At 39.5% G+C, this 14,219-nt stretch overlaps 1 protein-coding gene across 1 annotated transcript in view; it reads right to left on the bottom strand.

Moving 5' to 3' along the window:
• The window catches only part of MYO3A (myosin IIIA), a 286,656-nt gene that overhangs the window by 78,450 nt on the left and 193,987 nt on the right, over positions 1-14,219 (bottom strand). Inside the window, exons 18-19 of the mRNA XM_006139727.2 lie at positions 12,916-13,063; positions 1,426-1,579 (exon numbers count right to left, since the gene is read on the bottom strand). Of these exons, the coding sequence (XP_006139789.1) occupies positions 1,426-1,579; positions 12,916-13,063 (302 nt within the window). The remainder of the gene's footprint in view (positions 1-1,425; positions 1,580-12,915; positions 13,064-14,219) is intronic.

The raw sequence follows: 14,219 nt of genomic DNA, 5'->3' as shown, positions 1-14,219 counted from the left end.
TGGCCACGCATGCCCACAGGCCTGGTGTGAGTTTAAGCCGCCGGGTCCAGGTCTCGAACCGTGGTCGACTACATGGGAGTCCAGCAACATAGCCATTATGCTAACTGCTGGTCCCATTGCCTCTCTTAAATAAATGACTAAAACATCACATATTAATTTGTTTCCTCTCTGTTAGCTATAACTTTTTAAATTCTAGAAGTACTTTTCTGCCCTGTTCACTAATTTCTAATTTTGGGATGGATAATTTATAATTTCTTTTCTTTTTATTTTTAAAGAATTTTTAAAAAATTTTATTTATTTATTTATTCATTTATTTTAATTTGACCAGAGAGAGATGGAGAGAGAGAGAGAAAGAGAGAGAGAGAGAGAGAGAGAGAGAGCAAGTCACCAGCTGTGGGACTTGAACTGTGGTCAGTCATGTGGGAGTGCCCAGTGCCTTAACCACCACACCACCTGCTAGTCCCCTATAATTTCTTTTCTAAGCAAAAATTCTATTCTATGATTGGGACTTTCCCATAAAATAAGGAAAAGTCTACTATCCTAATAATTCATCAATAAATATTTGACTCTCTTATAAACATTTACTGGTCCAGATATTAGCTTTTAAACCTTTTCTTTCCTTCCTTCCTTCCTTCCTTCCTTCCTTCCTTCCTTCCTTCCTTCCTTCCTTCCTTCCTTCTTTCCTTCCTTCCTTTTGAGGTTTTTGCCTTAGGGCACATGCACTTGAGAGAGCAAGACAAAGACAATGAGAAATCACCCCTCACTGGAGATGGCCACACTGTAATCCTTTCTCCTCCATTCTCCTCCCAGGATCTTGGACATGCATGCACATGCACCTGGAGTGAATTTCAAACCACCAGGTCCAGACATGAACTGCAGTTGGCCATGTGGGAGTCCAGCAACATAATTCTACACCATCTGCTGGCCCTAGAACCTTTTCTTTAAAGTCAGGTATACAGGGCCCAGCTCTGTGGCAGGTGGATCCCACGTGGTCAACTATAGTTTGAGTCCCAGACTCAGTGGCTCGAGACATATGCTGGGCTTGTGTGTGTGTGTGTGTACCCAAAATCCCCAGAAGAGGGAGAGATGGAATAGGAGGGACTGCAGTGTGACCATTCCCCACAGGGGATTCGTTCTCTCTTCTTCTGTCTCTGGTGAGAGTCACGAAATATATAGACTATTAATTAGGTACAACTTAGCCTCTAGCAAAAGTAAAGTGGAAAAATAAATTTAGATATGCAGGCTTTTTGTGACAGCTATTTTTTTCCCTAGAATTTAAAACAATTTGAAAACTATTAGAATTACTGGGTAGTTGGAAAAGTCATGATGCATTTTTTTATATGTGAAATGAATCATGACTTTTCTGACAACCTAATACATCACTGTATTCATAAAATCATGCAGTCATAGTGGGTTTTAACTCACCCACAAGAGTCTGGTCGGTGGCCTTGGGAAATCTACTTTCTTCATCCAGCAGGGAGAGTAAACCCATTGGCTTCTGCAGAAACATATCTAAGAGGGGCCGGTTGTCTTCGTATTCAATAACTCTAGCATCGACATCTTCATTTAGGTATTCGTTCTGTAACAGGTCGTGATACGGACAGAAAACTTCACTTAAAATTTGGCATTATTTCACTCAGACACATTATGCTGACAGCATATAACAGCACATCAGTCACAAATGTGAAGTTCAAGAAAACCTTTTCTATGTTTTAAACAAAAAGCACAGGAGGTTGACATCTAAATTAAAGCATCTTTCATTTCCATTTGCCTGTGTCAAAATCCACCAAGCACTTTTGCGGCGCGTCGTAGAGAGTGGGGATGGGTAACCTGAAAATCAGTGGGCTTGAAATACATGGGCTTATGGACTCTGGGCAAACTAACAGAGGGAAAAATGTTAACACTCAAGAAATGGAAGCATTTATAGTAAAATAATCATGCCTAAACAATATATAAAGTATTTTATTATATTTATGATCTAAAAATGCTTGCTTTTGCCTTTTTAAGCATATGTGTAGAAACAAACTCATATCTCTTCAGAGACTTCTCTAAAAATACATTTAAAGCAGAAGATGGACAGAGTTATAGACTGCATTAAGGTTTAAGTATTCAGGGGCCAGCAGTTGGCATGGTGGTCATGACGCTGGACTCCCACATGGTTGATCGTGGTTTGAGTACGGGACCTGGATGCTTGAAAATCACACAGGGATGTGTGTGTGCTTGCCCAAAATCTTGAGAGAGAATGGAAGGGAAGGGATTGTGGCATGGCCATCCTTTCCCAGGGGGTGATTTCTCACTTGCATTCTCTGTTTCTCTGGCGAACTCTTGCCTATAGCAAAAACTTTTAGTAAACAAAAAAGTTTAAGTGTTTAGCATACATTGATTTTTTTTCTTTCATTGTGAATACATACCAATGAGGCAAGAGAAGTCAAAAGACTTGGAGGTTAGCAAAGCCCATATCTGGATCAAGTTCTTTCTGATTTTTCACTGAATTCTGAGTGTGACTTTTGAAAGGATACAGTGACAAGAAAGCCCATAGAAAGTGCTCCTTCAGTGATCCAGCAGATGGCGTAATGTTTACATTGCTGGACTCCCACATAGTCGGCTGGTGGCTTAAAACTCGTGCCAGATGCATGTGGGTGCATGCCCGAAGTCTTGGGAGGAGAATGGAGGAGATGAGATTGTGGCATGGCCATATCCCGCTCCCCTCTTTGGGGGGTGGGGGGTGCGATTTCTTGCTTTTTGTCTCTGTCTCTCTGGTGAGCTCATGAGCCCTAAAGCAAAAATCTCTCTTAAAAAAATTTAAACAGCACTCCTTCATAGCTATGGCTTAAACAAAGTCTTAAATATTTAGGGTGAAAGTGTCATCTCAGGAAAGAGTCAAAATTACTAGAGTGAACCCCCAGACTTACACATTTGTATGGAAGGATGGTCCCCAGAGGCCAAGAAAGGCTGAACATTTTCACATGACGTGTAAGGTAAGTGCAAATTTGAGCACAGATAACAGCACAGATTAGCACAGAACTTTCAGGACCAGCAGTTAGCATAATGGCTATGTTGCTGGACTCACATGTAGTTGACCGCGGTTCCAGTCCTGGGCCCAGTGGCTTAAAACTCACGCCGGGTGCATGTGTATGCGTGCCCAAGATCCCAAGAGAAGAATGGAGGAGAAGGGATTGTGGTGTGGCCATCCCCCTCTGGGGGGTGATGTCTCACTTCCTGTCTCTCTGTCTCTCTCTGTCTGTCTGGCAAGCGCACACACTCTATAGCAAAAACCTCTCAAAAATAAAAGAAAGAAAAAAGAAAAATGAGCTTTTACCTGTTAGGTCTTAAGTCCTCAAACCTCTGCCTCCCAGACCGATTCAACAACCTCTCTTCTGTAACTGCTCATTGTACACTTAAGCCTGCTTTAAAATTTCCCATGGTATTCCTAGCATTTTTCTTATTGATTATTCGCCCTCTCTTCCATTAAAATGAAAACACCATGCAGGTAGGGACTTGGTGGTATCCATCTCTGTATCCAGGGAGATTTGGGCATGTTAAGTTAACGACTGAGTGAGAGGAAGGGAATCAAGGGAAAAAAGAAGCCAAACATGTAAGGGATTACAAAAATGGAAACTTAGCTGTTGATGATAATGTGTACGATAATACCTTTAACTAGACTAATATGCAGTGTATTCATGCTGGAAAAATTAATTTTATAAGCTGTAAGGATATACAGTGGTTGAATATATAAAAAATAAATACGCAAACTAAAAAAAAAAAAATAACGACTGAGAATTCCTGTGTTGAATCCCTAACCCCCAATGTGGCTGTATTTGGAGACGGAGACTTCAAAAAGGTAATTAAAGTGACCTGAGGTCAAAAGAGTAGAGCCCTAATCAATGTGACTGATGTCCTTACAAGGAGAGGAAGAGATGCCAGGGATTGAAGCACAGAGCAAAGGCCACGTGAGGACGCAGTGAGGTGTCTGCTCATAGGCCAGGAGAGGCCTCAGGAGAAACCAAACCTACTACCACTTTGATCTCAGATTTCCAGTTGCCAGAAGTGTGAGAAATTAATTTCTGTTGGCTAAGCAGATTTTCTTGAAATCTGTGGTGGTTCGCAGCCCTAGCAAAAAAAATACACGGAGCTTTTTGGACTTCTCTTGCAAAAGTTATTCTGAGAAGCAATTTTCCACATAGAGGAAGCTTGGGATGAAAAGAAGTTGTATGTGTGCGAGTGTGCGTGTGCATGCATATAATTCTTAATTTATGATTATAAATGTAATAGGTGCTTCTTAGAAAGTTTAAAATATGGAAAAATTATTGAGCCCTTAAAATTCAATGATAATATATCTTTTATAGTTAATGTCTATTAATATGTATTAGAATCTTTTGTCTTTTTAAAAATGCTTTTTTTAATAAAATAGAAATCATACTATTTATTCACTTTTAACTTTATTTCCTTTGACAAAAGAAAACAACATTAAGATAGTAAAATGTACTCATGAATGAATGTATTTTCATAAATATTATTTGAATGGCTACATACTGCATCCTATACTTTTCCCCTTTTATTTCTTTTAAGTATTTGCTATATAATAGTGTGTGTTCTCATCAGAGATAGAGATGAGAGAGAGAGACAGCGAAAGTGAGAAATCAGCTCCCCGGGGGGAAGGCCATGTAGTCGTATTCCCTTCTCTTCCATTCTCCTCTTGGGATTTTGGGCACACGTGCACATGCATCTGGCATGTTTTCCAAGCTGCTGGGTCCAGGACTCAGCTGTGCAGTTGTCTATGTGGGATCCAGCCGCCTCAACCACACACCACCTGGCCGGCCCATGTGTCCTACGCTTTTCTATTCCATTCTCTTATTTAGATTTCTTCTCCTCCTCCATCTTCTTCTTTTTTATATTTTTAATAACCAGAGGGTGTGTACACTTGTGAAAGAGAGAGAGACAGAGAGAGCACCCACCCCATGGGGCCTGGTCACACTGCAATCCTTTTTCTTCCACTTCCTCATTCCAACAGGATTTTGCACACATGCCCCACATATTTTTTTCCTTTCTTTCTTTCTTTCTTTTTAGAATTATTTATTTAATTTTATTTATTACTATTATTTTAAAAATTTCCTGTAGGGCACATGAGCTCACCAGAGAGAGACAGAGAAAGCGTGAAAGCAAGTCACCAGGTCTGGGACTCACACCACAGTCAGCCAAGTGAGAGTCCAGCCACGTCTTTTGCTGGTCCCTCCCAGCATGTTTTTCAAGCTGCCAGGACTGAGATTTGAAGTGGGATCAGTCATGTGGATCTGGCTCTCTACACAGAGGGCTTAACTGCTGCACCATGGGCTAGCCTAGATTACTCCTTTCTTTCTTTTCTTTTATTTATTGATTTATTTTTAATTTGCCAGAGGGTACACACATGTGATCACCAGAGAAAACCAGAGAGAGAGAGAAAGCAAGAAAGAACCCTCCATGGGCATGGTCATGCCATAATCTCTTCTCCATTTTTCTCTCCTTTTAGGGACTGAAGGCAAACACACATGCCCAGGGTATTTCTCAAGCCACAGGGTCTGGGACTCAAATGGTGAAGCTGGCCATGTATTAATACTGTAGTACTCAGTTGCCTTAACCACTACGCCATCGGCTGGTCCTCTTACCTGTTTTACATAGTGCTCTGAGGTATGTCTTCGTGCATCATGCTTTTCTGATTTTGTGTTTTATCTTAGGACAGCTTAGTTGATCTAATAGTGTGAAGATGTTATAGGTTCCTGATATGCATTTGTAGAATAATAAAAACATTCTACAAATGCATATTGACTGTAATGCTTGCCAGAGACAGAGAGTCACAGAGAGAGGTAAAATAAGAAATCATGCCATGTCGTAAGAGGAGGACGGAGGAGAAGGGATTGCAGTGTGGCCAATCCCCCGGGGGGAATTCATTGGTAGGGCTGGCTTTCAGCCACTTTACTGGAGAAGTCGTCTTCTTGAGTTGATCTCAGTGGACTTACTTGGCAGAAGTCACAGCATCAGCTGTGGTTTTGCCCCACTCGTGCATGAGCTGAGGCCCAGACCCCGTGAGCTCCTGCAGTTCCTTTGCTCTCATGTGGTCTCTGTGTGGCCTTTACCACACTTCCATTGCTCTCATGTGGTCTCTGTGTGGCCTTTAAGTAGAGACTTTCCTCACCTTTCAAAAATCCAAGCCATGCCATTCTGGAGAAACATTTGCAGGTTTGGGGCATACATTTTGTATGCCTGCAATGTTTTCTTTTACTCGCCATAATAATATTATTATTATCATAGCATGATATTATCAGAAGATTCTTGAAGTATAAGCTACAGTTCTCTTCCATTGTTCCTTACAATTAGACTTTTAATAGAGAATTCCAGTGCACTGTTGGAAAGCAAATTTCTGATAATAGAGAGTACAACCAGAAGACCTAAAAGAAGTAGCCTTGTTTGGGAAGGGAAACTAGAATAATGGTGAATTCTGTTTGCTCACTTGAGGTTTTTAAAATGGTCTATAATAAGGGCTAGCAGGTGGCATGATGGTTAAGATGCCGGACTCCCACACAGCTGTCTGCGGTTTGAGTCCTGGACCTGGTGGCTTACTGCCTCATTTTTCTTTTCTCTTGCTCTCTCTCTGTCTCTTTGGCAAAATTTAAAAATAAATGATAATAACAAATAAAATTAAATAAAGAAATAATTTTTAAAAAAATGTCTAGAATAATTTGTATTTTTTGAGATAGATCTACAGTTTTATTTTACAATTTTAGCACACAAAAACAAAAATTTATTGCCTCTTCTTGTACTATCTAAAGCTTTAAGAATCAACAAAAACATTATTTTCTTTTTTTAAAAGAGGCTTTTGCCTTAGGGCATGTATTCTCCTGGAGAGAGAGAGAGGCAGTGACAGTGAGAGGGAAAGTGAGAAATCACCCTCCAGGTGGGGTTGGCCGCACCACAATCCTTTCTCCAATTTCCTCCAGGGATCTTGGGCACACACGCACATATGCCTGGCGTGAATTTCAAGCCCCAGGTCTGGGACTTGAATCATGATCGGCCATGTGGGAGTCCAGTGACATAACCACTACACCATCTGCTGGTCCCAATAATGTTACTTTCTATAGTTTCACCTACATTAGCACACATGAGACCAATCAACCTGTACTTAATTTCTTTTTGTTTCCTAGCACCTACTTGGATAGAATCCATGTTCTTTTTTATAAAAAAAAATTCCATTTTATTTTTTATTATTTTAAAATTTGACCAGAGAGACTGAGAGAAAGGGAAAATAAGAAAGCAAGACACCAGGTCCAGGACTTAAACCAAGATAAGCCATGTTGGAATCCAGCACCTTTACCACTATACTACCTGCTGGATCCTTGTTCTCTACAGCCTAACAAAGGCTTTCTGCCATTCTCCCAAACCCTGACATCATACCCCGGCTTTCTCTGCTTTTGGCTGAGCACTCCTTTTCAGTGGGTCCATCTTCTAGTTCTAAGTCCTTCCTGGTAGGAGGGCTCCTGTCCCCCTCCCTCCAGCTGTCCCGGCTGCCAGCCTCACCACTACTCCTTAGCTCCAGTTCCCTTCTCTCCTGCCTGTGCTGACTCTCTGTGGCTTTTCAGGTGAAAAGACAGATTTATCCTTCTTTCTTTTCCTTTTCCTGCCTCTCTTTTTCCATTCCTTTTTAAATGGAGAGGAGCATGCTTTTCTTCTGCATGGAGAGTGCTTTATTAAATCCTTGGTTCTTTTGAACTTTGCTATTTTTTTTTTCTTTTAGTTCATGAAACAAACAAATAAACCAAAAACCATGGGAGGTGTCAGAAGACCTGGTTTCCTTTCATGAGCCTGTAACCTCGGGCAAATTATGGGGGGTCATGTTTATATGTGAAAAATAGAAAATCTATTTAGGTTTCTTCCAGTTATAACACTTGAAAATGCCAAACTGCCTGAATGTGGTGTGAAACTTAATGAATAAATATGGTTATAACTGTGGGTAGAATGTTTTCAAGAAAAAAGAAGCCACATAAATACATGTATTTCCTGAGGTCTGTCTTTTAGTAAAAGCGTTCCTATGCACCGTGCTCAAACGAGTGTCCCTCCTAATGAGAACACTGCCCGTAGTGGACAGAGACTATTAAAAAGAAGGTACTCATTGTAACCTATGATGAAAATCCTTCCTGGTTTAAGAGAAGGATTTTTAAAAGTTGAAAATCTAGGATATAAGGGTGTTACCAGTACTTGAAATGAATGGAGTATGTTTATTATAATGAAAAAATAACTTCTGCAGGTTTTTAGTTGGAAATCATTTCAAACGTACTAAGATTTCTAGGCTACTACAAAGAATTTACCTAAATTCTTGAACTGCTACCATGTTACCACATTGTTTTCATTCTCTCTCTTTCTATATATACATAGTATTTACACTAATGACACCTTAATGAAATAACTAAGCATTTAAAAATAACAGCAAAGAACAAAATGGTGGTAATACATAGGTTAGAGTTTGAACTCTCAATGTAGAATGAAATTTATGATTTGAAATCTATTTCCTCCTGTATTTTATATTTTCTTAGAGATTTTTGCTATAGGGTGAGTGCACTTGCCTGAGGGATAAAGAGAGATAGAGTGTCAGAAAAAGTGAGAAATCACTTCCCAGGGAGGCGGTCATGCTGCAATCCCCTCTCCTCCATTCTCTTCTTGGGATTTTGGGTATGCATGCACATGTGCCCAGCGTGAATTTTGAGCCGGGACTTGAACCGTAGTCAGCCATGTGGAAGTCCAATGCCTAACCACTACACCAGCTGCTTGCCCCTCTTCCTGTATTTTTCTATTCAAACTGACATTGATGATCCTCTTAGTTTTTATGTCAGTGTTAGTGGCAAGTCACAAGGATGTTGGTCATCATTAATTTGAGATGGCACAGGTCATTAATTCAGAACAAATAAGCTAATGTTATTGTATTTGGGGTACTTTCTAATAAAATATCCATGTTTTAGTTTACATATATTTTATTGAGCTTGGAAGAAGGAGTTGTAGATACTTATACTTTTTTTTAACAATTATTTATTTAATTCCATTTATTATTACTATTTCTTTAATTTGACCAGAGAGAGACAGAGATAGAGAGAAAGGGAAAGCAAGAAATCAAGCCACCAGGTCCAGGATCCTAACTGCAGCTGGCCATGTGGGAATCCAGCACCTTTAACCACCATGCCACCTGCTGGCCCCGATACTTATTCTTAAAAACTCTTTACAAACCATAAAGGATTTGATAAATGTATATTTTATTAACAGGTATTGGTTCAAAATGAGAAGGTACTGGGTTGGGAATTCAGAAAGCTTTTCTGTGTATCAGGATGTTGCTCACCTCCAACAATTCCTCCTTTACTACCGTGTCTAAATCTTTACCAGAAATTTTTATGTCAGCTTGTCAATATATGCTGTAACCTCACGTGTAGAAAACTATAGTAATGACATGAATCTATGCCTCTAATTGTATATTTTATTGGAAATTATATATTTTTTTTGGAGAGGTTTTTGCTATAGGGCGCGTGCGCTCACCAGACAGAGAGAGACAGGGAGATAGAAAGCGAGAAATCACCCCCCAGGGGGGATGGCCACACCACAATCCCTTCTCCTCCATTCTCCTCTTGGGATCTTGGGCACGCACGCACACGTGCCTGGCGTGAGTTTAAGCCACTGGGTCCGGGACTCGAACTGCGGTCGACTACGTGGGAGTCCAGCAACATAGCCATTATGCTAACTGCTGGTCCCGAAAATTATATTTTAATCAAATTTAAAAAGTTAGAAATATCAAATTATCAAAAGAAGTACCAGCCAGCATGCGGTGTGATGGTTAAGGTGCTAGGTACCCACATGGTTCTCTGCAGTTCAGTTCTAGACCTGGTGGCTTGAAAATCATGCCGGGTGCATGTGCATGTGTGTGTGTGTGTACTCGGAATCCCAAGAGGAGAATGGAGGAGAAGGGATTGTGGTGTGACCATCCCTCCCGGGGGGCTGATTTGTCACTTTCCTTCTCTGTGTCTCTCTGGGGAATGCACATGCCCTATGGAAAAAAAAAAAAAAGAAATTGAAGACTCCCCATATTATATTAAAGGCACTAGTCAGCTTCATCAGTGAAAGAGAAGTAGAATGTGTGTACAGGGAGGGTGCTGAGTAAGGCACAAGGGACAAGGGACGTGGGACCTCGGAGGGTGCCCGTGAGAATCAGAGGGAATGAGCAACAGGTCTACAGGCCTCTGCGTGTATCTGATCATGGGGGTATCCCATAGTCTGCGTGTGGGAAGTTTAAGGGGTATTTGAATGTGATCTCAATCACCTAAAAGTTGGCTGAGTATTTGTCATATCAAGTGTGTCTTAAGTGTCTCTGGTTGTTTTAATCCTTAAAAAATGCCTATTAAATGGCCATCATTGCTTAGAAAGCTAAAATACAACAAATCTTACCACCATTGTACACAGATGGCTTAATAAGGAAAAAAGATATAAAATTAAAAATTCATGCTTTTAAGCAAGACAATTTGAAGACATTTATAAGGAGTGCACTTTTAAAAGCCCACACTTGTTTTTTAATCAGATGACTGATTCTTTTTTATTTTAACGGGAAGAAAAATGTAAAATGTAGGTGTTATTTATTGGTTTGACTTTTAATCTTTGTAATTGTTACAAATTATGTGTTGGAGCTCACATTCAAAATCTTAAAAGCTTTAAACTTTAGGATGTGAACAGCTGGCGATGAAAGTCAGACCCATGGCTTTGTGAGAGGAGCCAGAGCCATAATTGCAGCTACTGCTTCCATTATGTGCTGTAAATAGTTTCCGATTTACAGAATGATTCTGACTTAATCGTAAACCCACTGGTACATATATCTGTGATGTATGTAGAGGCTCATCATAAACAGAAACAAACGTTAATAGTTCATTATAAAAATAAACTTTATTTATTGCCCGCAGGTGGCATAGAGGTCAAGGCAGCTGGATCCCACATGGCTGACTCTGTGGTTCATTTCCCGGACCCAGAGGTTTGAAAAATCACTCTGGGTACAGTATGTGTGCCCAATATCTCGAAAGGAGAATGGAGAAAAAGGGATTGCAGTGTGGCCCTCCCCCCAGGGGATGATTCCTCACTTTCTCTTTCTCTGTTCTCTGTCTCTCTGGTGAGTGCATGTGCCCTATGGCAAAAATCTAAAAATCAAATAAAAAACTAAATATACAAAACAGAAGAAACTTTAGTTCAAGAGACAGATGTGCTCCTCTGATAAATAAAGGGTGTTTATCCAAAGTATAAACAGGCATATACAGAAGAAGAGTGAGTCTTCAGGATTCTAGAGCAATGCCTTGAGGCAGCAGACACCTGTTCTGGGTGCCCAGTAGCCCTGAAAGACAATGGAATTTAATTCTAATTTATGCCCAGGACTGACCAACCTATGGTTGGCGTATGTTCCCTTTGATTTGAAATTAAACTTCTAGGGAGCAAGATCTCTTTTCTTTTGCAGGTTCCAAATCAAAATATTATATACCACAGTGCAAAAGGACAAAAATGACCACACAGCACCAGCATGAGACTATGTTTGACAAGGGACATGCATTTCTGTGACTCCAGGGACTTCAAACTGTTGAATACACTTAATTTACTCTTTTTATTTTTTTTTTTAAGAGATTTTCACTGTAGGGCGCGTGCGCTTGCCAGACAGACAGAGAGAGACATAGAGACAGAAAGCGAGAAATCACCCCCCAGGGGGGATGGTCACGCTGCAATCCCTTCTCCTCCATTCTCCTCTCGGGATCTTGGGCACGCACGCACACGCACCCGGCGTGAGTTTTAAGCCACCGGGTCCGGGACATGAACCGCGGTCGACTACGTGGGAGTCCAGCGACATAGCCATTACGCTAACTGCTGGTTCCCATTAATTTACTCTTGAGAGATGTGGGAGGAGACATAAGGATAGGAGAGAGAGAGAGACTCAATGTTTTTTAAATTAAATTATTATTATTGTTGTTTAATTTGCTATAGGGCGTGTGTTCTTGGCCCCGGAAGTCAATGTTTGATGAAATAAAATCTTGGTGTACATGAGATAGAACTTTACAAATAGCAATAAAAGTCTTAAATTTATGTCCATCTTTGGCCTAAAAATGTAAAGATCTAAATGTTTTCTTTGTGATCATTATTTTCAAAACATAATTTCAAAATAAACTTTTCAGTAAGCTTACATATTTTGAAAAGGCTCATGTATCTATAATTCATCTCAAATTTAAATGCTAATGTCCATTCTAATCAGTAAACCCAAAACAATACAATATTATTTGAACGAGACAAATGATGTACTGAGTGACATTAACTGCAACTCAGACTTAAAATATTTTAAATAATCTTAGTATTATAGTTTTCCTAAAAGCATCCAAGTCAAAGTCTGATTTTTCTTTAAGGAAGAATATTTTTGAAGCTGAAGCACACATTATGCATTGTACCCTGACAAAATTACTGTTCACGACATTTGCATCAAACCCATTATCTTGTGTTCTGTTGCCTAGTTACCGGAATTCTGAAGTTTAATGCATCTTAGATGGATATTGAAATTTCAAACATATTTTAGCAATGCAGTCTATAGAAAGAGGAACTCTTGGACACATCTGCTTGCTTAAAATTTCAAAGGAAATTTCTTTGTAAGGGCTATCTTTGGAGAAGAGCATACTAACTTTCAAAAGAGGATATTTAACTCCACATATCAGCTCACACCAAACTCATAAGGTTTTTGTTTTTGTTTCTGTTTTTACTATGGACACAGGGAAAAGAAAATCTTTGTCTTTGCAAATGTTTAAAGCTTTACATGTAGTTCAGATCCGGCTTCATTTGTGCAGTTCTGCAGAAACATACGCATGCATACAGCTTTATGGAAAGTACTCGACTTACCTGTTCCCACGCGAACACGTGTTGATTGAAATAATACTGAATTTGTTCATTTGCAATGTTAATGCACAGCTGCTCGAAGGAATTTTTTTTGAAATTTTCAAAGCCAAATATATCAAGAATGCCAATGCTCATCTCATCATCATTCCCACTGGAAGAATCGAAGAGGCAGTATTTTGAGTTCTCATGTATTTCTTTAAGAGGCTGATAAAGCAGGGCACTCAGAGTCCCCCTTTGTGACTGAGCTCAGAGGTCAGTACTAGGACATATGCTTAGTGTGAGATTTTCTTAATTGAAAACAATTTCTCTCTGTAGAACATAAAGATATTGGAGGCAACACTGATTTTAATAGTAAATGAAAAATAATTTTCCTGTACTACAAAAACTACTATTTGCTAACATACTTAAACAAGAGAAACTTTTTTCTTCATGAATTGTAAACACAAAGTTATAGCCTCTGAGTGAGCCAGGAGTCCTAAGGACAATCTATTTATCACTCAGAACACAGCAAAAAATATATTCGATAAAAGCTAAACCAGAAAAGCAACATTTTTCTAAATGAGTATATTTAGTTTTTCATTTTGGGAGAACAATTTTGTAATTTTTTTTTTTTTCGAGAGTGAGATTTTTGGTATAGGGTGTGTGTGCTCACTGGAGGGAGAGAGGGAGAGAGGGAGTTTTTTGTTGTTTTCTTTTTTCTTTTAAGAGATTTTTGCTATAGGGCATGTGCGCTCACCAGAAAGACAGAGACAGAAAGTCAGAAAGTGAAAAAATCACCCTTCAGGGGGGATGTCCACACAGCAATCTCTTCTCCATTCTCCTCTCAGGATTCTGGGCATGCATGCACACACGCTCGGTGTGTTTTAAGCTGCCAGGTCCAGGACTCTGACCACGGTTGACTTCATGGGAGTCCAGCGATGAAGCCATTATACCATTTGCTGGTCCACTGGGAGAACAATTTTTAAAATCTGACTAAAAAGATCTTAATTATTTTAATAACCATTATTTAATTTTTGGATTATTATTTATCATTTTTAAATATAGAATAATTGGTGACCTAGAGAAAAATATACATTTATAGGGATTTATTTCATAATTAAATATGTTAAACTCTAGTAAATACTATTTTCAACAAATACTTCAATATTTCATTTTTTTCTCCTAGTCCATGTGATTACCCCTGTTCACTAAACAGTGGATGCTTGTTCAAAAAGTTAGCTCCTCCTCTGAGAAATGTATCCATTGCAAAGTTGCTTTCATGTGAATTTAAAAAGGGAAGTACACAGGCTGCTCTGTGCTTACTCTCT

This window comes from Tupaia chinensis, unplaced genomic scaffold, assembly GCF_000334495.1.
Source record: "Tupaia chinensis unplaced genomic scaffold, TupChi_1.0 Scaffold000001_1, whole genome shotgun sequence".
Classification (NCBI taxonomy): Eukaryota; Metazoa; Chordata; class Mammalia; order Scandentia; family Tupaiidae; genus Tupaia; species Tupaia belangeri.
Note: the sequence above shows the minus strand (reverse complement) of the source record. Positions and strands in the feature narration are given on the sequence as shown.